The sequence below is a fragment of the Taeniopygia guttata genome, chromosome 1, assembly GCF_048771995.1.
Source record: "Taeniopygia guttata chromosome 1, bTaeGut7.mat, whole genome shotgun sequence".
Classification (NCBI taxonomy): Eukaryota; Metazoa; Chordata; class Aves; order Passeriformes; family Estrildidae; genus Taeniopygia; species Taeniopygia guttata.
The window spans coordinates 6395602-6420110 of record NC_133024.1 but is presented as its reverse complement, the minus strand read 5'-3'; the positions used below and the strand labels follow the sequence as shown (position 1 = coordinate 6420110).

The window sequence follows — 24509 nt, the reverse complement described above, 5'->3', positions numbered from 1 at the left end:
AAATCTGAAAGAAAAATGAGGAATGATCAAAAGAATTTTTAGGTGTTATAAATGGAGAGTTATTCCAAGCCAGAAGACCTAGAAATAAATCCTAATTTGCTATATTTGTTTTATTTAATGCATGCAATGATAACATTTTATATGTATATCAAGGGAAAAATAGATAAAAATGCAAATTAAGTGAAGTTTCTTTAAAATTCTGCTAACTCTCCATATAATAATATGAAATACATGGTTTGATTATAGTTGTGTTGCTGCTGTGCTTTAGCATTAAATATTCATATATTTTGTATTCAGAAGAGAGAGATATATCGCACCACATGTTATGAAACGTGGACAATTGAAATGTAAGGACTTATTAGCAATACAGAATTCATACCAGAGGGCATAATAAAACCTCTGCATTGATACAATACATTATTATAACCTAAGACACCTTTCAGGGTGAAAGTTTTGAGTGATGTGGAAAGAATTTAAAAGTCTTTTTATGGTATGGCAGAATTAATTTTGAATATGTGTGGGAACAATCAAATATAGTATATGAGAAAATGGAATAACTTAAAATCTGAATTTACACCTTGGTGGACACAATTTTTGATACAGCATAAAATTTTTTTACAGTTCTAAAATCCTCTGCAGAAACACAGTTTATAAAGAACATAGAAATATTATTCTACCATCATACATTGTAATGGTTACTTTTCATGTATAAAAGAAGATTTTTATTATTATATTTCTAAAACTGGAGTTTTAAGTTATACTCAGCTGATAGAAAGCTTTAACCTAAATGTATTTTTTTCCAGCACAGGCATTGTTTGACTTACAGAAATACAATTTTCCTCAATTCCTTTAAGTCAAGTAGTTGATGCAAAGCTAGAGTTTCTGGGGTGACATAATATAGGTTTGTCTCATATTCTGATTAATGAGTCAGACAAATTTTTTGCTTTCCTTTGCAAATAACTTTGCACTGGTATATGAGCTTCAAATATAACTTATTTGTCTTGTCCAGGAAAGAAAACACTTTTTTAATGTAAAGAATTCTCCTTTTCTTAAAAATAATGTCCCCAAGAGGAAGTGCCTCTTTTCAGCCTCATCTCCCATCAGTTTGGTGTCTGCCATAAACTTCTGTAACAGACCAGCCCCTATGAAGAATCTTTCAGCACCTCCTTGCCCCATTTCCATCCAATGCTGGGCTGTCCTTTCCCCAGTATGGTCCTGTATGAAGCAGTGTCATGGTTATGTGTCATTCCAGTTATGGGACTTCCTAAACTGCAGGCTTGGGAATTTTAGCAAAAGATTCAGGTTCAAAAAGTAAACAACTCATTTGTATTTTTGTAGCAAACTCTTAAAAATGGGTGGATTCCGTGAAGTCAGTATCGAATTTTGATTCTCCTCTTCCAAGTGGCATTTCTTCATCTTATTAATTGCAGTACAAACAGGTGCTTTGAGGGCTTTTACATTTTGTTCCCCAATTTTTTTGTTTTAAAAATTGCATTAAGCCCTTCAAAATAGTTTACTTTTTCTCTTCCATTAATTCGGTTTTGCTCTCTTCCAAACAGTTTTTGAGAAGAATTTATTCAGGTAAGGCTCAGTCTTGCAGTTAAGCCATGTTAACAGAAATTTTGAATTATCTTTAATAATATTCTCATATAAACCCCCAATAACTATTTTAAAATTTAAATATAAATAGATAAGCAGAATTTAATTCTTAATGTTGCCCTCTAGTTTCTAGATGGAAGTAAACAATGCATCTGTGCTTTTCTGTAAGTAACAAAACTACAGCATTTTTTCTTCATGTTTTATTGCATTTGACAGTTTGTGTAGTCAGGAGAGGAAACTGCTTCCATCACATCTTTAAATGCCACCTCAGTCAAACAGGCCTAATGAAAGCACTGAGCGCTCTGGTGTCACTGTCTCATCCTTTTACTTACTGACCCCTATCAGAGATTTAAACTGGCAGTAGGATTGCACAGAATTTCTGTGCTTTATCCTTATTCTCTGTTGGGCTTGCTCCTGGTGATAAGAGAAGTTCTCTAGAAGAGGAAGAGATTATCAGGTTTGATACCAACTGGGAACAGTTAACCCTGACTTTTATCTGCAGGAAATGCTGTGAAGACATGAATTGCAGGGAACCAGGGATATTTTTTAATATTTCTTCCTACAAAGTTATCTTTGTGTTTAGTTATATTTAATTTTCATTGCATAATGTATTAAAGTTTCCTAAAAATTACATCAAAATACTATTTTAAAATATTATTTATTAATAGTTTTCAATAACCGCAAAATTTGGTTTTAAGTATGAAGCCTAGTGTGTATTGGATGAGAGTAATAATAAGTAATCAATTGAAAAGTGGAATATATGATATGCATGATGGACTATATGATAAGTATCAAGTATTAAGATGTGTCTATAGTTATAATCTACATATTTATCATAGAGAAATAACTATTTTTAAATTAAAAATATTATAGAAATGCATACAAAAGATAAAGCAGGCCATATGCTAAGATGAGGTTTTCAAGACAGCCTGAGGAATTGAAATATATAAACCCTAGTGAATTATATAGTTTTACTATACAAATATTTACATTTCCATGTGGTATTTTTTTTTGACTTTAAAAGCATAATGCAGACCTGGCTAAAAGAAACATTATGATGAGAAAACACATTTTGTCTTGGATTTCACAAATTTTTCACTGCATAAATAGCACTGAAGAAAAATCTTAATTTTTACATGTTCAGTGTGCTGGATCATCTTTCACCACAGTGTTATTATTAGTTAGGGTGCCCCTACATCATTATTAAGTTGGAAAAGCTTTAAACAAGGGATAATGAACAGCATTTCTGATCTTTGAAACACTCTCTATGTGCCTTTACAGCTTTTCCTTCGTTGTGTTCAAGCTGTCATTAACCTGTCTGAAGTTTTCACAGCCCTCACTTAATTTTGTCCTCCCAGGTGCACACATTATGTAAGATGCTGCTGTTTCTGACTGCTCTGTATCACCAGGTGCAAATTCCTTTTGGACAGTACTCCTTTTACCAGAGAAAGGCATTGAGGCACATCCTTTGGAAAATTCTGTTTTCCCATACACTATCCAGGAATCATCCTAACTAAGAGACCTTTTTAGCTGGAATTATCAGTTTTCACATCACTGTTTTAGTTAAACCTCTCAATTTCAGTACTGATACTGCAGCTATTAGATATGCTGGAAGGTCCAAAAATGCCTATTTCCTCACAGTGCTTAAAGAGTAATGTTTTGAGATGGAATAATCTATGACAAATATATTGAGAAATGTGGTACATTTTTGTATGAGATCAGCCATGTGAGTAGTTGATAAAAATGATTTCTTAAAAAAGAATTTCTGAAAAAATGCATTTAAATAATTTTTAGTGTAATACTGGAATATGAATGTTTTCTTAATATTGCTTTTCATCCAAACATGATTTTTGTAGGAATATTCTGTATTAGCTAAATACCAACTTTGAGTGATAAAAATGAAAATAATCATGCAACATGTGCAGTATAGTCTTTACGTGTAAAGAAAACTGTGCAGTATTTATTATATCAATAAGTCTTTTCCTTTGTGTTTGTTTTTTTTTTCTCCTGCCACAATTTGAAGCCAACTTCATTACTGTTGCAGTATTGAACATGATTTCATTAACTGATTATTCTTCTGCTTTGTTGTGTGTTAGCTGTACTGCACTGCAATTGAGTGGGATGCTTTGAATTAAGGCAATTTAATTTTATATCTTTGCAAAAAAAATATACAACTTTACTTAAAAGTTGATTCAGCAGATTAAGCTACAAATTGTATTTACCTTCAAGGAAGAAAGGTTTTCAATTGGTGAAAATGCTACTATTGTGTAGAAGATGTCACAAATGTTTTTACAGCATCATAGGACAGTTTGGTTTGGAACGATCTTAAAGTTCATCCAGTGGCAACCCCTGTGCCATGGGCTGGGACAACTTTCACTAGACCAGGTTGCTCAGAGCTCCTCAAAACTAGCCTGAACACTTCCATGGATGGATCATCCACAATTCTCTGGGAAACCTTGATGTTCTGATAAATGTCACAAAAGGTTCCAGCTGCCTCCTGCTATCATAAATCATGATAAATTCAAACCGTTCATAATTTGCATTTGGTTTCTGTTAAAAGAAATCAGTGCAGCAACATCCCATCACTACTCATAGAATCACAGAATGGTTGAAATTGGGAGGCATTGCCTCTTTCCTGTCACTGGAAATCACTGAAAAACCTGACTTTGTCTTCTTTGCACTTTCCCTTCATCCATTAGTCATGAGGACCCAGCTCTATCCTGTCATCACAGCCAGAAAGCAACACTAATAAATACAAACATATGGCCTGGGAAAGAAACAAATTACAGGAAAAACAATCAAGAGAAATAAAGTATTGAAATAGTATAGAAAAAATTCCATCTTTTCTAATAAAATACTATTGGCTTTAGTTACATTTCTTCCTGTCAAATTTATAGGTTAAAATGAGAAAGCAAAGATAGAAAAGGTCAACCTTTAACATCATGAAATAAGTGTGATAATTTTGACATATTATGAATGTCAGTTGTAAGATTTACCATTTTTCTTCTTTGCACTTGAGCACATGCAGAAAAGGAAGTTTATTAAGCCACTGCAGTGGGGATAAGAAAGGCCACTTCAAGGGGATCAGAAAGTTGAATTCTGTTCAAAAGATCAGGTTTATCACATAAAGTCACCTTCCAAAACCATTTCACCAAACTTCCCATAGTGAAGCAGAGTTGAATGCTTCCATTGTCTTTTTCTGATGTTACAAGAGTGTGGTAAAATGGAGAAATTATTCACCTATATAATAAGTCTACCTATTATTTGGCCCAAAAAGCTGTAATAATACTTTGAAACAAAAAATTCCACACTAAAAATATTTTGCTTAAATATATGTTAATGACTTGTTAAATATGATATTCATATTAGAAATTTCTCATAAATATTTACTAACAGAGATCTCTACAACATGTTTTGGTTAGTCTTGCAATTACATTGCTATAATTTAAAGTAGATTTTTAATAACTTGTTAGCTACTTTTTTTCTTAATAGAAGAACACAATTTTGAAAGAATAAAATAATTTGGGTGGGTTTTTTGTTTTTAATAATTTAGTTATTCATAGATATATATGCCTCAACATCTTTTCTTACTGTCATAAATTTTCACATATGCAACTGTGAAAAGTATAGGTAGAAAATAAAGAAAAGAAAGGAGGAAGAATTTTCTGATGCTTCCTTAAGCATGGTTCTACATTGTCAAATTTAAATATTTACATTGATAATGAACATGATAAATTTTAAATGGTTTCAGAAGTATTTTCATACTATATAAAATTTAAGTCATATTGCACAATAATAACCTGTGAGTGAAAAAAAGGCATCATAGCCTTCTTATACCTCCAAGAGGGAGCCATCAAAGCAGAGTCACAGCATGAGTATTATGAAGAAAATAACTATGTGATATGATGTGTGGCACTTAAATTTGAAACTTAAACGAAACAAATTTTTATAGATTTTATTTGTTGTTTTCTGGACAGTACTGCATGTGAAAATTAAGTAAAGAGATGAAAAAGCTCAGAGTCCTTGTTCCATACAGCAACTCTTGTGATTTGGGAATGTATGAGAGAGACACAGACATTAGGGAATGGAGGGATGATATCAGTAAGAGGGCATCCTGTGGAGGTAAGGGTGACAAGTAGGAAAATATGGAAGGTAAAGACTGGATTTTGTTCTGGAAATGTGATGCACAGGACAGGAAGAAAGATGGGGTTAGGATCTTGGTTTGAGAAAAACATAGCAGTTTTTCACTTCTGCCTGTAAGACAATAATGAAATCTAATATTTGATGGAGAGGTCAGCCCATACTAAATTATTCCAGTAATTCTGTCCTGGAATACATGTAACAACTGAACATTTGGTACAAACTGGCATCATTTGAGAATAATGTGTTAACAATTGGCCACACCTGATAATTTTATTACTACAATGAAAATTGCTGCTAGTGTGATGGATCTGGACCTGTAGGGGGAATCTTCCTGTCCTAGATCTGATGGCCAGTGTTCGTGATTCTCAGGCATACAAAATGATTGATAGATGTATGCAAACACTTTATTTTATACATCACTAGTGGCTTATTTTACCTAGCTCTGTTTTATTTAGAATTTCTCCTCCTAATTTAAACTAATTTAGGTAATTTTAGAGAGATGTATCAATTCAAAGCAGGCATTGCTATGAAATTAAACTTTCTTGGGCTTTAGTTTGGCTTTTGTGGGATTTTTTGTTTCTTTTTTCTTTAAATAAAAACAAATACAATTCTTGAATGTCAAGTGAAATTCAAAGAAAAATAGATACATTTAATTCCTACAACTCTGGCAGCACCAAGCACCTGAGTCATACATGCATTTCATTGCCCAACATTATTTAATGTGCAATTATCAACAAGTTTTTCATCCAGCAAAAAGTATCTTATGGAAATAGAGCAATTGGTATGGTGTTTGAATATTAAAAAAAAATACCCTAGTTAAGGTTTCCAGGAACTAGTACTGCTTGCCAGTAGAAGGGAGCTCTTACTCTTCATAGAGGTAGAATCAGTCGATAGTGCATTGTGCTATTGAATATCAATGTCATATTGTAATGGATTTTTAGAGGAACAAAGAGAATGGGACAGGGGAAAGGAAATCCTACAAAAAGTGTGAGGTTTTCTGCACTGACTTTGGAAGAAACATGTACCTCTCAAAACTTTTGAAATCATGGGTTGAGTTCCAGAAAAAAAAGACTCCTCTGGTTATAGCTAATAATCATGGCAATTTAAAATCAATATATGATGAGTTTCATTTGCTTTTCTATTTGGAAACTTCCTTCCTATGTGGGTCTTGGATGTTTTTCCTTACAGCCACATGATTATGATAGTAGCAGTAAGTAGCTAAAGTTGTCCAATTCTTGTCTTTCTTTTAAGATTGATTATAGATTAAAATATAGTCACCTAACCACATTTTAGAAGTCTTTCTAATATTATTTCTTCTTGCAAATTAATATGTGACAGTTATTGTACTTATCTGTGGAGGTTATTCTACTTTGTATCCAAGGAAGAGCTATTAATTTTAAAATATTAACTATTGAAAAAATATGAGGGAGAAAGTACAAGAGAAAGATAGATGGCTGTTAACTAAATTGTGGCAGAGTTACAAAAAATTGAGGCACTTTTACAGGATCGATGGCAAGGACGGTAGTAGATTTGCCAGAGGATGATGTGGTTTATTAAAGTCCTTGATGATGGGAAACTTATGCCAACATTAATCATTTTATAGCAAGGCTTCCAATAATATACTGTAGGAAATGTCCCAGAGTCTTAGATCTGACAATCTGTCACATATTTTTATTACATGTTCCAGTGGAACAAATAGCCACATTTTTAAAACCTATGTTCTTTAAATTAAGAAGTGCAAATCTGATTCTGCACACCAGTTTTCCTTATAGTTGTCTGGACACATGTACTGAATCAGGTAATTTGCTGTATCTAATTTTGTGTATGACACCAAACATACACCAGAGCTGGATCTTTGTCATCCTTTATTTAATTACTTTCTGGACAAGGCAGGTGATATATTATTCTGTTCTTGAATCACTGTTCCTGGACATTATAGCTAACAAGGACATCTAAATGCTAGAGACAGCTTTCAGGCCAAAATTTGCTTCTCTTAAATAATCTTCTTACACAGGTTATCCAGAACTCATTCTAATTGGGATGCCAACCTGTCAGTTTCTCTCTTGCTTGGCAAAATGATCAGCTTGGTACTTAGCTGATGCTGGTGCCATAACCTTAACTACTCTAAAAGACCATCCTAAATTTATAGTTTCTTACAGAATCCTACACCCATAGAATAATTTGGTTTAGTTTTAGATCTTTGTGATATAGTCTTTGTTCCTTTAAGGCATCTTTTTCATTTGGGTTGCCTAATCTCTCCAAAATAATATTTGATCTTTCATAGTTGAACTTTAAACCTTATGGACTTTATCACATCCTGGCTGCATCCAGAGGCCTGTGACCAGCAGGACAAGAGAAGTGATTCTATCCCTCTACCCAGCTTTTTTGAGACCCCCACCTGCTCTGCTGCATCCAGTTCTGGGACACCAAATACAAGAAAGGTGTGGACTTGCTGGAGCAGGTCCAGGGGAGGGACATGAAGGTGATTAGTGCTGCTGGAGCAGCTCAGCTATGGAGACAGCCTGGGAGGGTTGATGTTGATAAGACTGAAGAAGAGAAGGTTCCAAGGAGACATTTGCAGCCTTTCCATGTGCAAAATTGAGACTTTCTATTTGTAGTGATAGCATAAGGACAATGGTTTTAAACTGAAAGAGAGTTACCAGAAATTAGATTTCAGGTAGAGATTTATTTTAGTTATGAGGGTGATGAGACCCTAGAACAGGTTGCCCAGAGAAGCTGGGGATGCACCATCCCTGGAAGTCAGGCTGGAAATCCCCAGGCTGGGTGGGGCTCTGAGAAACCTGGTCTAGTGGGAGGCGTCCTTACTCATGGTAGAGGATTGGAACTGGGTGATCTTTAAGGTCCTTTCTAACCTGAGCTATTATAAGATATTGTGTGCATCTCTTAAATAATACCAATTGTAAATTTTGTAATTTTTTTGCAGTTTGGGGGGTTTTATTTGTTTTGTTTTCAGTAAAATGCCAAAAGATCAGATATAAGAAATATCCTCAGGGTTATTTTTTTTTTAACAGAGTATATTCAAGCTCCTACTTCTATTTATCTGTTCAGAACTCTAGTAAGTCATCTTAACTTTTTACTTGATATAAAAAAAGCTTAAAAGGAACAGTTCATTTGCACCCTGCATTGAATTTTGTCAGGTGTAAATTAATTCTCAGTTACATAGAAGGTAAGCAGAGCAAATTATTATTTTTAATGGTTCTAATTTTCTAACGGATTACCATTGAATCTTTTATTTTTTAAACAATAAATATATTGAATTTAAAGATGCTTTCATAGAATCACCTTCTCATTTCTTCTTTGTTTTACTTCATTCTCAATTGATAGAACTTTTTGATAAATATTCTGGTTATTAATGTAATTTGTTTGTTACTTATATTATAAAACTGTTTGGATCAGATTTTGTAGGCATATAATATAGTCAGACTTATGTTTTCAAAGACTTGGCTTTAAGCTCTGTTATTTTTCATGATTCTTTTATATTAAACATAATGTGTGGTTATGTTTGATAAATACTAATTCTGTAACCATTAAAGCATACTAAACAGCAGTTAGTGATGAAGAGCATACAAGAAAAAACACATTCTCTTATAAGCAAATCATTCCTTTCCTACTCAATTTTTTAGTTTCATATGAAATGTAAATTGTTTTTTATTTGTGCTGTAAGAATAAAAGTATTACCAGAATTATATTCTGTTTGTAAAACATCACTCCAGGCATCTTAATCTGTTCCTGACTAGGAAATCAAAAATTATCTGTTTCAAGATAATTTCTCTGAATTAAGTCATTAGTACAGTCCTCTTCTTTTTGTACATTGGAGCTCTTAACTGCTGGGGAAGTGGCTGCAAAAGCATTTTTAAACAGGTTTTTGAGAGGGAAATTACAAAGCTCTTTTTTGAGGGGAATGCTTTATAATTGTGAGTTGTATATTTATGGATAGATCTTTATTTGACAGACTTTTAGACCTATTTGACTGTTAACACCTGTAGTTTTGTACAGATGGCAGTCCATAACTCACCTATACTTTTAAAATATCAACAAATAGATATAATAGGCCTCAAAAAATCTACCTTTAGAAGAGTGAGAAGTCTGAACTGGAAGTGCCTATTCTCTTAAATGCTTTTATCTGCAGTATAGAAGTGTACACTACTTTTTCACTTGTAAGTCTTAAAATAGGATATGAGTTTGCCACATGTGTATTGAGCATCAAACCACATAATGGTATCTAGGAAGGAGGATTTCTCAGATTCAGAGTATCCTTTAATCTTCAACATTCATGTCAGTGTTCATAAATAGAGTGAATTTATTGTGAGAAATTGCACATTGGAAGACAGTGCTTACATAAAATGTGTCAAACAATCACATTTTGAACCTCTTAAAGACTCTAATTTCCAATCTGTTTGTTGAACATGCTATTGACCCATCTGTTGAACATACAAAAATAAGTTAGCACAGTTTTCCCACAAGTGATTCCCACCATGAACTTCATTTCCAGAGGAAAAGCCAAGGCTCTGAGCCTTGGTATTCTGAGATTATTGACCATAGCTAACCATAAAACACGTTTATGCAGTTTGCTTTTTTCTTTATATTCTCCACTAGTGCAGGACGTCACACTCTGAAGACTCTTTGATAGTCTGTTCTTTGCATTAAACTGTTTAGCTGCTGAAATATGGGGTATTTAAAGGCCTGTGAAAAACAGGATCGCTAGAATTACTTATTAAAACTCTTGGAGCAGAAAGATGAACTCCTGTGTCTAATAAATAAATTCATAGCTAGGCAGGCTTTAGTTATTTAGATGAAAATGCTTGTTTTTCTACAAAAATAAGGGCTGAACAGTTATTAAAGGATATGCTGCTGGCCTTGAGCAATGTAGCAGCTTTGATCTGTGCTTTAAAACTTCTATTGATAACAGTTCTTTTTGCTCAAAGTCTGTATGCCTAGATGCAGCAGCAGCATATGTCATCAAAAAGTTATGCTTTTTGACAGAGGCACACATAAAGAAATTGAAAATGTGCACTTCAGGGGAAAAAAAAAAAAAGAAGAAGAAAAAAAGCCTGTTGTTTTTAACCATTCCTGGAGCTAAATTTTACTTCATCCTAAAGATACTCAGTTCTGGTCTCTGATACACCTATTAGGAATTTTCTTGACTAAAACTAAGCTATATGTGAGGGGACTAGAATAGATTTTCCAGAGGCACATATGAAAACATTTAAGAGCTATTTATCAAAACATACATACATACATACATATATATATAGGTGTGTATATTTATCTTAGATATTAAAAATAGATACCATTGCAACAGCTGTAACAGCTGTAACTGATAATTCTCTTTTGGAATTAAAGCATTAAAATGTTTCCATGAATAAAGAATTTCCTCCGTGTCAGACTCAGTGTTTGGTGTCTGTTTAATGCAGACATTTCTTGCCATTCTTACAGTAACGCTTGTAAGAAAAACACACACCATCTTTTTCCTTGGCTGTAACTTGATAATTTCATAAGTAACTTATACAAATATTGTCCTAAATAATGTACACACAATATATTTTTTGTAGTAGATAGAATACATTGTAACAATTTTTGGTATTCTTTTGCTATTTTTAAAGTTTTATTTCCACAAATAAACATATCTCTCTAAAAAGATTTCATAAAGTATTATAAAGTTCCAGCCAGAAATGGGTGAAACCATAGCACAAGAAAATTTGAGGAGTGAATGTAATTACTCCATAGCAAAAGAAGACACTGTAAAATCAGCACCTGAACAGACAGTGTATGTTTTTAAGTAACCTCCCTTTTTCATATGAGGGTCTGGCTGAAGAATTTTTCATCTTCAAGAGAAAACACTCTTCCTCATTTCTGAGAGAGCATCTTTCAAGTGATTTCCTAAAATTAAATGTATTTGACAGGTATTCTCTTTCCCAAGTTCAGCTGAAACCATTTAGGAGAGGAGAAACTTACCACGATAAAAGCCCAAGGAACTCATGATTGAATACCAACACTTCCATGTTCTGTGGTAAACTGACACAGCAGTCAATTGAAATTTCTCAGTGAATATGAATATTTGGATATGGGTATCCATTTTGTTTTACTAAACCCGCTAATAAACTTGTGCATTGCTTCCTTTGTCCAGATGCTCCAACATTCGTGTCAAATCAAACCATGTATTACTCTTGGGAAGGCAATCCCATCAATATCAGCTGTGAAGTGCTAGCAAATCCATCTGCCTCAGTTCAGTGGAAAAGAGGAAAATTAGTTTTACCTGTAAAAAATACAACTCATTTGAAGACCTACAGTACAGGAAGAAAGCTGATTCTAGAGGTAAGACTTCAAATGGAAATCAATATGGTGGCAGAACATGATTTTGTTCTCAGTTTGGCAGCACGGTGAGTAGTGTAGAGTGTATTTAAGGCTAAAACTTACAATTTAATAAGTAACATTCCTAAAAAAAGGAACAAAACAACAAACAACTATATATGAACTGATCTATCTACACATTTCTTATGAGTAGTTAGAAAATAAATCTTATTTGAATGGCTTATGCTCAGTTTTCCAACTACACTGAGGAAAAATATAATTTGCATTTCTTGGAAGTAAAAAAATCTATAAATAGATATAAAGTAAAAATATCAATCTAAGACTGAAGATTAAAGTGACTGCCTTGTAGGTGCTTGGTGTTTACAAAAAAGTTTATTATTTTTTGGGGTTTTTGTTTGGTTTTTTTTAAACTATTGTTTAACAATGAAATTTAAAGATGAACAATGTCACTATTTTCCACTATCAGATTTATTCATTTGAAGTTGAGAAGGGTGAGTCAAACATGAAAAAAATGTGTATTTAGGTTTATGTTTGGAGAATATACTATATATATTGAAATAACAATCTGCATATTGGTTAAGGAGACTATAATTGAATTTCTGATTTAAAAATATACATAGATTTAATAAGCAACTAATACATACAAAGTGTATTCATTTTGAAGATTGCTCCCACATCTGACAATGATTTTGGACGGTACAATTGTACAGCCACAAACAGAATAGGAACAAGATACCAGGAGTATACACTTGGTCAAGCTGGTAAGTTAAAATTTTGTTTCCTTTTCTTTAAATAGTTTTTCCAACTTTAATCAACATTTAGTTCAGACACAGTATCCTCGGTTTATTTTATTTGGTGGAGTGTTTGCCAATAATTTAATTGTCTAAGAGCTGAGCTGCAATATGAAGTAAAATAAACCAGTTCCCTCAGAATATGAATCTTCTTTTGATTTAATTTTAAGGCCTTCTGAAACTTGAAAAAAATTAATCTAACCTTTTTTCCTTTGTTCTTACTATATCCTATGTTTATAACAATGTATTTTTATTACTTCAGCAGAGAGACATATGGTTTTCAGGCAGTAGAAGAAGGAATTAGAATTTTTTTTTCCTTTTTCTCCCTCATATTTTCTTGATAAAACAATGACAAGAGACTGAAATATGTCAGCAAAGAATATCTATCTCCATTTGCACTTTTAGTTATTTAAAAGTAGAATTTGACTGGAGTGATAGATTGAAATAATTTATGCTCTGATATATTCTATACCCTATTGTTACAGAATGTCTGAAAATTTTTATGTCCTTCTCTTGTTGTTTAGGCAAATAGAATAATCTGATTGTATGTTTATTCTTTGGCAGAAATAATGATTAACTGAGACCAAATGAGAATTTCTTAGCAGTGCTTTCAATTATATTTTTATGTGGAATGGACTAATACTATATTTTTTTTTTTCTTTCTCATTAAGATGCATATTCCAAGTGATTATGAATGTTTTAGTTGCAAGTTTTGGTCTCAATTTTTTGAGGGTTTTTTTGCTTTGTTTTGTCAATTTTTGGTTTTTGTTTGTTTTGTTCTGTTTGTTTTTGTGGTGGCTTTTTTTTGTTTTGCTTTTGGTTTTTTGGGGTTTTGTTTTTTTTTTGGTTGGTTGGTTGGTTTTGGGGTGTTTTTTTTGGTATTAAAAACACCTTTAGACTCCTACCAGGAAGACTTTTAGGGGAGCATTGCTGAAGCATGCACATCCAGTCACAAGGAGGCTCTCTGATCTGGCCTGCTGCTATTATTTGAGAATTTTTGCTCCATAGGGCAATTATTTTCTTTTGCTGTCTCAGGAATTATAAAGTGCCATTATTTATTAATAGTCTTCTTAGAATTTGCACACAGTTTTAAAAGTTTTTCCCATCATCTCTGTAGGATTCTAACACACATTCCTACTATAATATATCTTTTGGTTTTGAAGAACAGTGAAAAGTGCTGAGCTTCCTACAATAGGAAAATGTGGGGTTCAAATTTATATGACACACAATTTTACATCACTTAGAAGATCCCTTACCCTTCATTTTACAACTTTTTTTGGGTGTTAGCTGTGGTGTGATCTTACCTTCCTTCAACAGCAACATCTGACCACAGAGAAAGAGCTTTTTTTGAAGCCATGGAAATAAATCACAGGAAAGTAAGGAAAATCCCCACTTATGTCCCACTGGGGTCTTAACTCTCAGGAGAGAAAATGATGAGAAAATCTTGTGGTTGCCACTGTGTGCTTTTTTTCATAACTGTGTATACACTTGGGAGAGCATTTCAACAGATATTCTCCAGAATGTTTTTTTTTTTCCTTAGATTTGCAGAATATCTCATCACAATGCATAATACTACATGATGAATATTTTAACTATATATATATTCCCTGCTTTTATAATTTATTAATTAATCAATTTTAATAAAGAATATTACTATTGAAAAGTTAATTGAAAAAACAGAGGATATTTTGCCATTTTACTTCAGGAAATTCACACATGAGCATTTCTTTCTCTGGAAATGCAAGGAAAAACAAATAAGCTATAACAATAGTTTTTGCTTTTCAATACAACTATATCAGAAATTTTATGCATGCCAGTTATTTAAACAGATTAATAGTCTCCACTTCTGCAATGTTTTGATTATATTTTTTTTCAGGCAATTCTTCAGGAAACTCTATGAACACTTTAAAAATATGTATTGTATTTATAAACATAAAAAGAGGAATGAGGATAAATAGAATTATGGGAAGAGATCATGTAAAACATGAGCTATATGGGAATATTCTAGATAATTATATTAAATGCAGAAAACAGAAAAGCACGTTTATTAGTAGTGATAATGAACAAGGCTGGAAAAACTGGATTTGGGGTGTCACTGTGCACTATTATGCACTACCTGCTATGCTCTATTTACAGCACTGTAATGCATAATATTCAGTATCCTGAAATATTGATATTTTTAGCATTTGCCTCTAAATAGACTTTGTTTTTGGAATAAAACCACGAACTTGTAATTCACTGTTACAAGTTTTGCACTTGAACTGGCATCAGCAAGAAATGGAAAATGATCAGGGATATGGAGGATAAAACCACTATAATAGATACAGGTATAATATTTCAAATGCAGCTTTCTCCTTAGTTTTACTTACCTTGGTCACTTCATTCTGGTTGATTAGGAAGGTCTAATGATTTATATTTTCCATATTAAAACCTATAAAATGATTTCATGCATTTAAATGCATCCTGCTTTGGCTTTGATTGTACATACAATTGCTGGGGCATAGAATGCTTTTGCAAAGGCTCTGTCAAGGAAAACAAATGCAATTCCTAGCTGGAAGACAGTTTTAAGCAAAGTATGCTGCTAAGATAAATTTGATCACAAATAATGATAATTTTGCTAAATAGTTTTCTCTTTAAATTCTACAGGATTACTTGTTTCCTCATGTTTCATTCTATTTTCTGCTTTTCTGGATTTCAGTACAATCAAACTACCTTTTTTATTAATTCACTGCTACTTTAAAAGTTATCATACCGTCAAAATTCCATTATCTTCATTCCTGTTGCCTTCCTTAAGCAATTAGACTTATTGATGATTTTAAAAAGGAAGACTTATTTCAGAACTGATGTGCAATTTACAGCCATATTTGTATGACAGAAAAACCATGTCTGTTCATTTGGATTATACAGAGCTACTGAATCAGACCAAATTCTATTTAAACTTTTCAAAACAACTGAGAAGCTGCGAGGTATTTGAGGTTTCATTCTGGAAGGTGATGACCTGCTTAGAAACTTCAGAGTTTTGTGGAAAGCTTAATCAAATGTGCCCATGACCTGACTGTTGTGAACAACTTTTAAAAATAACACATGGGTGATCTCCTTTTTGATTACCCAAGCTTTTAACATGTTATGTGTTTAACATATGTAATGTGAAAAGCACCACAGTCACTTGCCACTGCAAATTAGTTGCTTCATGTCAGCACAACAGCCACAACTTGTATTTTAGAACTTTACTTACACTCTGGTTTTATTCTAAATCAGACTTAAATTTTGGCAAGCCAGATCAGCTTGACAGGTTCCTCCAATGGGTCTCAAAGGCTGAGGTGAGCACAGATATCCCTAGATTTGTCCAAATCTAATTGATGCATAGTTTATGTGAAATATCACTGCAAGGAGCCAGTATGAACTAGAAAATCATTCTTCTGTTTTGTTGAGGCCTCGGTGTAATTATTTCAAATGTGTTGTGTAGGTAAGTAGAAAGACACATGGCCATCAGTAATTTAGGATTATGTTATTGGAATTGGTAATTCTTCCTTGTATTCTGGGATTTAAAAGTCCATAGTGTTTAAAAGTCCTGCAGGAACACTTTTCACTAGACCAGGGTGCTCAATGTCCTGCCCAACCTCGCCTTGAGAACTTGCAGAGATGGGGGCATCCACAGCTTCTCTGAGCAAATGAGAGATGCTACATCTGCCAGAGCTGCATGATTTATCTTTTTCATTTCTACAGGAACATTACAGGGAAAAAAATAAATTATGTCACTAGATACTCAGAACTCCTACACCCCTTTATTAAATTAGATATTCTTTAAACATCCATTGTGCACAGAAAGTCAGTGAATATGGGCAATGACAACAAAAGCAAATGAGGACATGGGAAAGACCATAATTGAACTTCACAGAAAATACACCCTGTAACCTGTTTTATGGAATAAAGACATGCTCAAAATATGAAAAGGCTGATTGACAACTGACAAAGACTACAAAATTAAATCTAGAAATTTACTTCTCTGTAGTTTTGATGCTGGCACTTTGCTGCTGGTTAATGGATGTCCCTTTTTTGCATCTCCATGCAGGTAAAAGAAAATCAAAGTAGTAGGACTTGATTTTCCCCGGAGACCAGTATAATGGAAAATAAAATCGCATTCTGCCAAAAGGCCATTTGTCCCCAAAAACACATGGGCAGACCTAAAATCTAGCTTACTGTTCTAAAACTTGCTGTTCACATAATAGCAGCATCAGCTAAAGGATTTTTATTTAAACATTAACCAAACAGCAACATATTTTCAATAATAATAGGTATGAAACTATCAACATAGCAGCAGTGTTTTGCTTTGTGTGAATGTGTCTTATTTTAATTTATTATTTATGTGTTTATTTGCTAGCTGAGGTCTTGTTTACTAAACAAATGTCTATTTTTCCAGAACTCTCAGAGATTTGGCAAAAGAAATATATGTAGATGCAGTATTGAGGATTTTTCCCATTCTGAGAATGTATAAGCACATGCTATTTCATAGAGATTTTTGACTCCAGAAGTCTAGTCCCCAGCCTCATCTCTTTCCTTTCCAAGGTCCTTGTGCTATTTAGATTCAGCATTTAGACATGGTTGTTTTCAGCCAATATATATGCCAGATGTACAGAAAGAGGAAAAGCTGGAGAACTGCAGTAGTGACATACTGACAGGAGACAGGAGACAAGAGCTGACTGGAAAATCAATCCTGGAGCCCACTGCCCACTCACAGAATCACCTCCTTTTCTCTGTTTATACCAGAGCTGCTAAACTCTGAGAGGGAGTTATTTTCTTCCATAAAGCTATCAAAAAATAGCTTGAAAAGAAAATCCCCAGTGATAAAAAGTGGTCATTTATTGAACAAGTTTGGTCATAATTGAAGGAGACTTTACACATCAGTGGAGGCAAATACGAACTCATAATTCTATGTGTACTTCTCTATCATTTGTGATACTGTTTTTGGAACCAAACCAATTCTATTTAGGCCATTGTATCACAAAGTCCATTTGTGCAAACCAGCATTATGTACTGAGTACAAAATAGATAAGGTGCAATTTTACACCTATTGTTTGGGGATACTATTTGATTTTATTTTATTCTTGTTGTGTTCTAGTGTGGGGAACTGTGAGTTCTTTTAAAAATAGATGATGCAGAATGAAATTAAGTCAACCAAGTCAACCTGGTACCTGAGAACCATTTGGTGGTATGGACAAACAACAAAAAAAGGAGCTGCCCTACTAAAGAGGGCTAGAAAAGACAGGAGGAAGGAAAATGGAAAAGGATGAAGGGGTGGGGGAGGGAAGAGAGAGAGGGGAGGCAGAGACACAAAGGAAGAACCTGGGGGCAAAGCAGTCAGGGACACAGGCAGGCACGAGGGTGAGCAAGAGCCAACGAGAGCTGAGGCCTGGGCAAGAAGCACATGCCAAAGGACTGGAACCAAAGCAAAAAAACAAGACCTAAAAGGCACCCAGACTCAAAAATCCCCAAAATAACAAGACACAAAAAGCCCCAGCCACCAAGCCCCCAGCCAAAAGACAAGTCTCTAAAAGCCCCCAGGAGCTTGTTGAGCACTTTTATACCCCCTGGCTACTCCCAAAATCTCTCCTGCTTGCAGGAGACCATTGGCCCAGTCCAGCCTTCCGCTGCACTCTATTGCTGGAGACCTTTCACCATCTGACTGGAGAAATCTCTCTGCAGACTACAGCATCCTTGGTGGTCTCCTGCTCACTGCCTATCCCATGTGAGGTGTGAAATGTTTACCAGGCAAAGTCTCCCCAGAGAAAAGGCTTTCCTCCATCTTCTCCTGGCTGCCTCCAGCAAGTGGCACATGTGCACCTGACAATCAGTATTGAGACAGAAATCAAAACTAAATTAACTCCCCACAATTCTTTAATATCATACGTAAATATAGTCACATTTTGGGCAGAGAAATAGATGTTGTAGAAAGAAGATGGAGTTTGGCAAAATGTCTGACACTTGTCAGAACTTTTTATGTCTCCAATTTCAAGGCTGAATTTGTGATGAATTTTCTCTTGTTTTAACAGCAGTATAATAACAAAAAAAAGATAGCAGCAGAACTTCCAAGGAAGTATTCTGGAATCTTTGCTATCACTAAGTGATTTTTAAATCATATAAAGTAAATCTCTTCCTTTTTCCACTACTTCGTCCTTCAGTTTATATGTACAAGAGTATATGAATTAGTGATCACTGCCTATAGCTAACTTCCTCTAAGATTAATTTTGTCATTTGGTTTAGAAGGAAAAGGAAGAAGAAAAATCCACAGCTCTATCCTTCCAGGCACAGACTTCAGAGTATGCAGTACTGCAAATTATTCTTCACTCCTGCTGAACATTGATCCACAAACCTTGCAATTCTAACATGAAAATCACAGCAATGCTGCAAGTAATTGCAACTGACAGGGGACAGCTCAAATGCAGGAATGTTTAGCTGGATCAGGACCAGAAAGCTGTATACCTTGCAAGATCAAATTCATACTCATTAGAGAACCACAGAATTAGATTCAGTTCATTATGCTGTTATTGATCTTCATTGGGGAAAAAAGTTAAGGATCTGCCTAGCTGGAAATAGATAGTAGGTATTTTAATATATCTTGATGTTATTTCTAGTATTTGGTTTTGGTTTTCACCAGGAATGTGTCTCATCTATATTTTCTTCAGGTGATTCACTTTCTTCCTTACAACTCATATAGTCCAACTTTGAAAACTGCATAAAATTTACCTGCATGTGTGGGTGGCTTGGAATGTGAGACACATATTTAAAATAGTATTGTGGATGTATTTTACACTTCAGTGAGTTCCAAACATATTGCATTGTGCTAGTTAGACAAACTATCGCACTGGGTTTTCAAAGGAGCTTCATTTCATGCTTATTATCAACTGGAATCATATCTTCCTCTGGCAGAAATTATACTAGAATCTGCAGTAGCAAACATAAGGTTCTTCCTGAAGGATTTCATCTTCCCTGTGCCATGCTTATTATATTTAACCACATACAGGCATTAAAACACAGAGAAGCGTCTCCTTAACATTTGGAAAGCCAAGAACAGAGTGGATATGTAAATAACACATTTTTGATTCATAGTATAGACCAAATAATTGTTCTGATTCAGACAGAAAGACCACAGAATTGCCTTATTAAATATCATCACAAAACTAACATAAAAATAGTATGAATGAAATTAGGTATTCATTCATCTCCTCATTTAGTTTGTTTTATTTTGAACACTTTTAATGAGAGAAAAAGAATTTTCAGAAGTTTAGGAGCTATTTTTAATACTGTAGGTATCCACAGCAGCTTTTAGTTTGTAATTGAACCCAAAGAGCAGTCATCTTTAGTACTGACTATTGATGTTCATGTGAAAAAATAGCTTGTATGTTTTTTGAACATAATTTCTTTTTTCTAAAGACCCACAACTTTTTGACCCATTTAGAAAGAGATCAGAAAAACAGGCCTGTGTTTTCATGGATTCATAACAGACTGGTTACATTTGGTCATTTTCTGTCTGATCACAGATCTTCAATCCCTTTCTAAGAAAAATTTCTTGCAAAATCCCATATCCTGATAATTGTTTTCTGGAATAGGAAAGAGTTTGAATCCCTCAAGCTGAGACTTGAATTCTACTAAAATCTGTAATGTAATGGATTCACATAGTTGTGTCTTTAAATAAGAGATGTTACAATTTCTTATCTGTATAAATAAAATATATGCTGGTTTTAACTCAGTGAACAGCAAGTATTGGAGGTTTCAGGAGACCTGGAATTAGAAATGCCAGTGGTGAGAGGTATGATATTTGCATAAAAACACTCAAGTCTGACAACTGACACAGGCGTTGTTCTGAAAAAAATTAAGTTTCTGATAATTAAGAGGTTACAGAAATCAGTGACTTTAGATCCGACTTGGTAGAGTCCTTTTTTTCTCAGAATTTGTGGCTGAATATGTCATTAAATCTGTTCTTTAATATTTTGTAGAAATTTTTGTCTCGTTTTCATTCAAGTACCAATGCTGGATGAAGCTCAGATTGATTTCTTTTTATTCACAAATGTCTGACAACCTTTGAATACAGACAATATTTTATTTAAATGGTTTATTACCCACTAACCAAATTACACGCTTTGGCTCAAATTCTGGCATGTCCTTACAAAAATATCTTTCATAACATGGAGACAAAAGCAATATCAAATCTAGAAGAAGGTATGCAAATCATTTTCAGATGGATCAGAAAACAAATTTTTAATGGTGTTTCAAAACCATTCTGGTTTTCTTTTTTTCTTTTTTTTTACATCTGGTATTCTGTCCACAGAATTAAAATTCTTCCTATCATTTTCAGTATTCACTTTTTATAATTATAACTCTTTAAAATGTAGGATAATTAACAAAGCTAGTCTTTTGACTTCTGTGTGTTTGATCACAAATCATAAAAATAATATAATATTTCTGTTCTTAAAGATGTACTGACTCCAGTGTTATTTTTTGCTTTTGTTTCATATGTAGCATTTCAACACCTGCAAACACCTGCTTTATTTTCGTAGATTTTTTTCTACTTAGAAAGATATACTCTTGCTTTTGATTTCAGAGAAAATATTTCTTTCAACCTAATTTGTAAATTAATTCTTAAACTGAGTAGAGGATAAGAAACCTTCCATTAATGTATTTTCTTAGTAGCTTGAAATCCAGTCTTTGAAAAAACAAAAAGAGATTCACATATTCAGCTGTGTTTCAGAATTCCATAAAATGGCTAAATTATTTATAAGGTTCTTTGTCATAAGCTTATTTTAAATAAATGAGACTCTGAATGACCTAATTAGCTGTAACTGTTTGTTTTGTTAAATTTGATATAAAGTTTGTTATTCTCTTTTACATAATTATACAGTCAACAGTCTGATCTCTTGCATTTTTATATGATGAAATTAGCTATTAAGAAAGATCATATTATAAAAGAAAGGCAAAAATGGAAAAAGTTTTTTCAGTAATTTAGCATACAATGTGGTTTTCTTACAGCTCTGTAGTAGAAATCTTAATTTTTTTATCTAACACAAATATATTGCACCATATTCAGTATTATTTTTTTCTCCCTTGAAGACTCTAAGGAGACTTATGTGGGTAGGTTATCAGCTGCTTAGGTCTGTCTAGTTGTTGCTGATTTTTAAACTGTGTTTGTACTTTTGCAGATGTGCCATCAAATCCGTATGGAGTACGAGTCTTAGAGCTGTCACAAACCACTGCCAAGGTTTCCTTCAATAAGCCAGATTCACATGGAGGTGTGCCCATCCACCACTACCAAGTGGACGTGAAAGAGGTGGCCTCAGAAACCTGGAAAATAGTTCGCTCCCATGGAGTTCAAAGTAAGTATACAAAAAATAAATGGAAGTATTTTACTTGAGAAGAATGTCCAAGGAAAATACTGGAAGTATTTCTTAACTGTTTCTTAATTTGTCTTAATCCAGTATCTGTATCTCTGTATTAGTGCAGACCTCTCTACACCAGTTAGAAACAGTCCCACAACTTTGTAAAAGTAAACTGTTCATTTTTTTAAAAAAGCAGGTGCAATTGTTATCCATTTCTCATGTCCAGCCAAAAGCCAGCTTTTGAAGTGATATCTTTCAAAGAGTGGAAACGACACTGCATTTGAGAATGTGCATTATGTATGCAGCTAAATGAATAATTTTAAATAAGCTGTTATATAATATTTAATCCTGGGCACTAATTACTGTTTTTGAGCTACTTAGTAACTTTCTACATGCCTGTTAATATTCGAGATACCTGTTTCAAGAGGATCATGTTTGTTAAATAAACATTAAATGCCCTCTAAAAGGGTATTTACTTGCATGTCTCATGGCAGAAAAGAGCATAAGCCTCCCCAAACAGACAAGAGCTCTTTAGGCCCCTGATGAGTTGGGGAGTTCATACAGAGTAATGTTAACTCTTATATCCAAATATGCCTTTTGGTATTTTCAGTGCTAGTTAAGGCAGCCTCAATAGTTTTCTGATTAATACTTCAGTAAGTAAATGGTTTTTCAGCAATCAGCAGAGTCACGGGAGACAAAAATGTTGCAAATGTGTGTTCTCTCTTTCACATACTGTAATACAAAAATTCTGCACTAAACTGAACATGTTCAAAATTACAGAATTATTTCAAAGAAACATATAATGAACATCTAGTTAACATGTTCAAAAAACAGGTTTATAACTCCATATCTTTTGTTTTTCATAACCCAACACAGCGTGTATAAATGTAATTATGTAAATAATGGTAACATTCATATACAGTATAGTTTGAATTTCTTTTAATACTAGAAGATCATTAGATTTAAGATCTAATGTGCCTCTATTTGCAGGGCAGGCACATATTGGTATACTTCTTCCATTTTTTTCATGCAATGTTGCAGATCAAGTTAGAGATGTTTATTCGCATAGCTACTTCCTTCAATGAATTTAAAATAATTTTATTCTGATATGAAAGTAAAACCTAAAGTGACCAGTCTGCATAGTAGGGTGCAGTAGGGTGCAAATGAGTAAAAACCCATTGATTACAGAGTCAATCAGTCAACCACACAGATGATTAATTTCATTGTAAAGCCAGAACAAACACATATCTTCAGTGTTAAATTTGCAGAAAACATAGTCACCTTACTTCCTCTAAAACTTTATTTCCTCTTATTTCTGTTTTTGGAAAGTTTATTAAAAAATTAATGGATTACAGTAGGAAAGATGTGTAGTTTGACAGACCCTTGTTACTAGAGTTGACTGGAGCTGCCTTCTTTAAAAATTCACTTTCCTTTTGAAACTTTCTTTCAGCATTGATCGTTTTTAAGTTGTTGCTCACTTTCGTGATTTCTGTATAACATGAACTGATCTTGGAATCATTTTGGTCCAAGACTTGTTTGAACTCTACAGTTCTAAAATTGGAGTACAGTGACAGGTACAAATACGTGCAGTCCTTAGGCATATGTTATGACCATGAACTAGATTGTGGGTATTTAAGATCTCTGCTGCCACTCCTACTCATATTAAGCATTTCTTCAGCAGAGAACTGTATTACTTCCTGCATACTGTCATATTATTTCCCCACATCCTCCTTTGTATACTCTGCTCTCCTTTTTTACATGGACAATTTTGGGGGGTATACCATCTTGCAAGTATGTGTTTTCCTCCTCATTTCATTGTCTCTTAATTGTATGCTGAAAGGTTTTGTTGAGAAAACAAAATAGGTCATGCTTATGATTTTGGACATATTAAAGATACCTCTTAATAGCATATGTTACGAAAAATTACTCCGAGTGATGACAAAAACTAGTAAATATGCATACAACCTGAAAGGCTATCTTTGTCTACAAACAGTCATGTAGTAAATACATAAATATTGAAAAGACAGTGGGCAATATTAAAAATTAATACTACATTCATAATTAATTCATGTTTTCTGAAATCTCTACTGATATACCCCTGTATAGAATGATTGAGACTATATATCCTATATTTCTCTGAATTGCTCTCTCAACTATTTTAGAAATCAAAAAGTACTTCAGATTGTCAAACATTTACTAAACAGAAGACATCTTGCTCTCATAAATCTTATTGAAGCTACGCTATGTAGTTTTATATGGAAATCAAAAGTGA

General features: G+C 33.6%; 1 protein-coding gene across 1 annotated transcript in view; it reads left to right on the top strand.

Annotated features, from left to right (window-relative positions):
- The window catches only part of NCAM2 (neural cell adhesion molecule 2), a 270530-nt gene that overhangs the window by 180947 nt on the left and 65074 nt on the right, over nt 1-24509 (top strand). The window contains exons 10-12 of the mRNA XM_002186867.6: nt 11891-12078; nt 12740-12836; nt 22061-22234. Coding sequence (XP_002186903.6) covers nt 11891-12078; nt 12740-12836; nt 22061-22234 — 459 coding nt within the window. The remainder of the gene's footprint in view (nt 1-11890; nt 12079-12739; nt 12837-22060; nt 22235-24509) is intronic.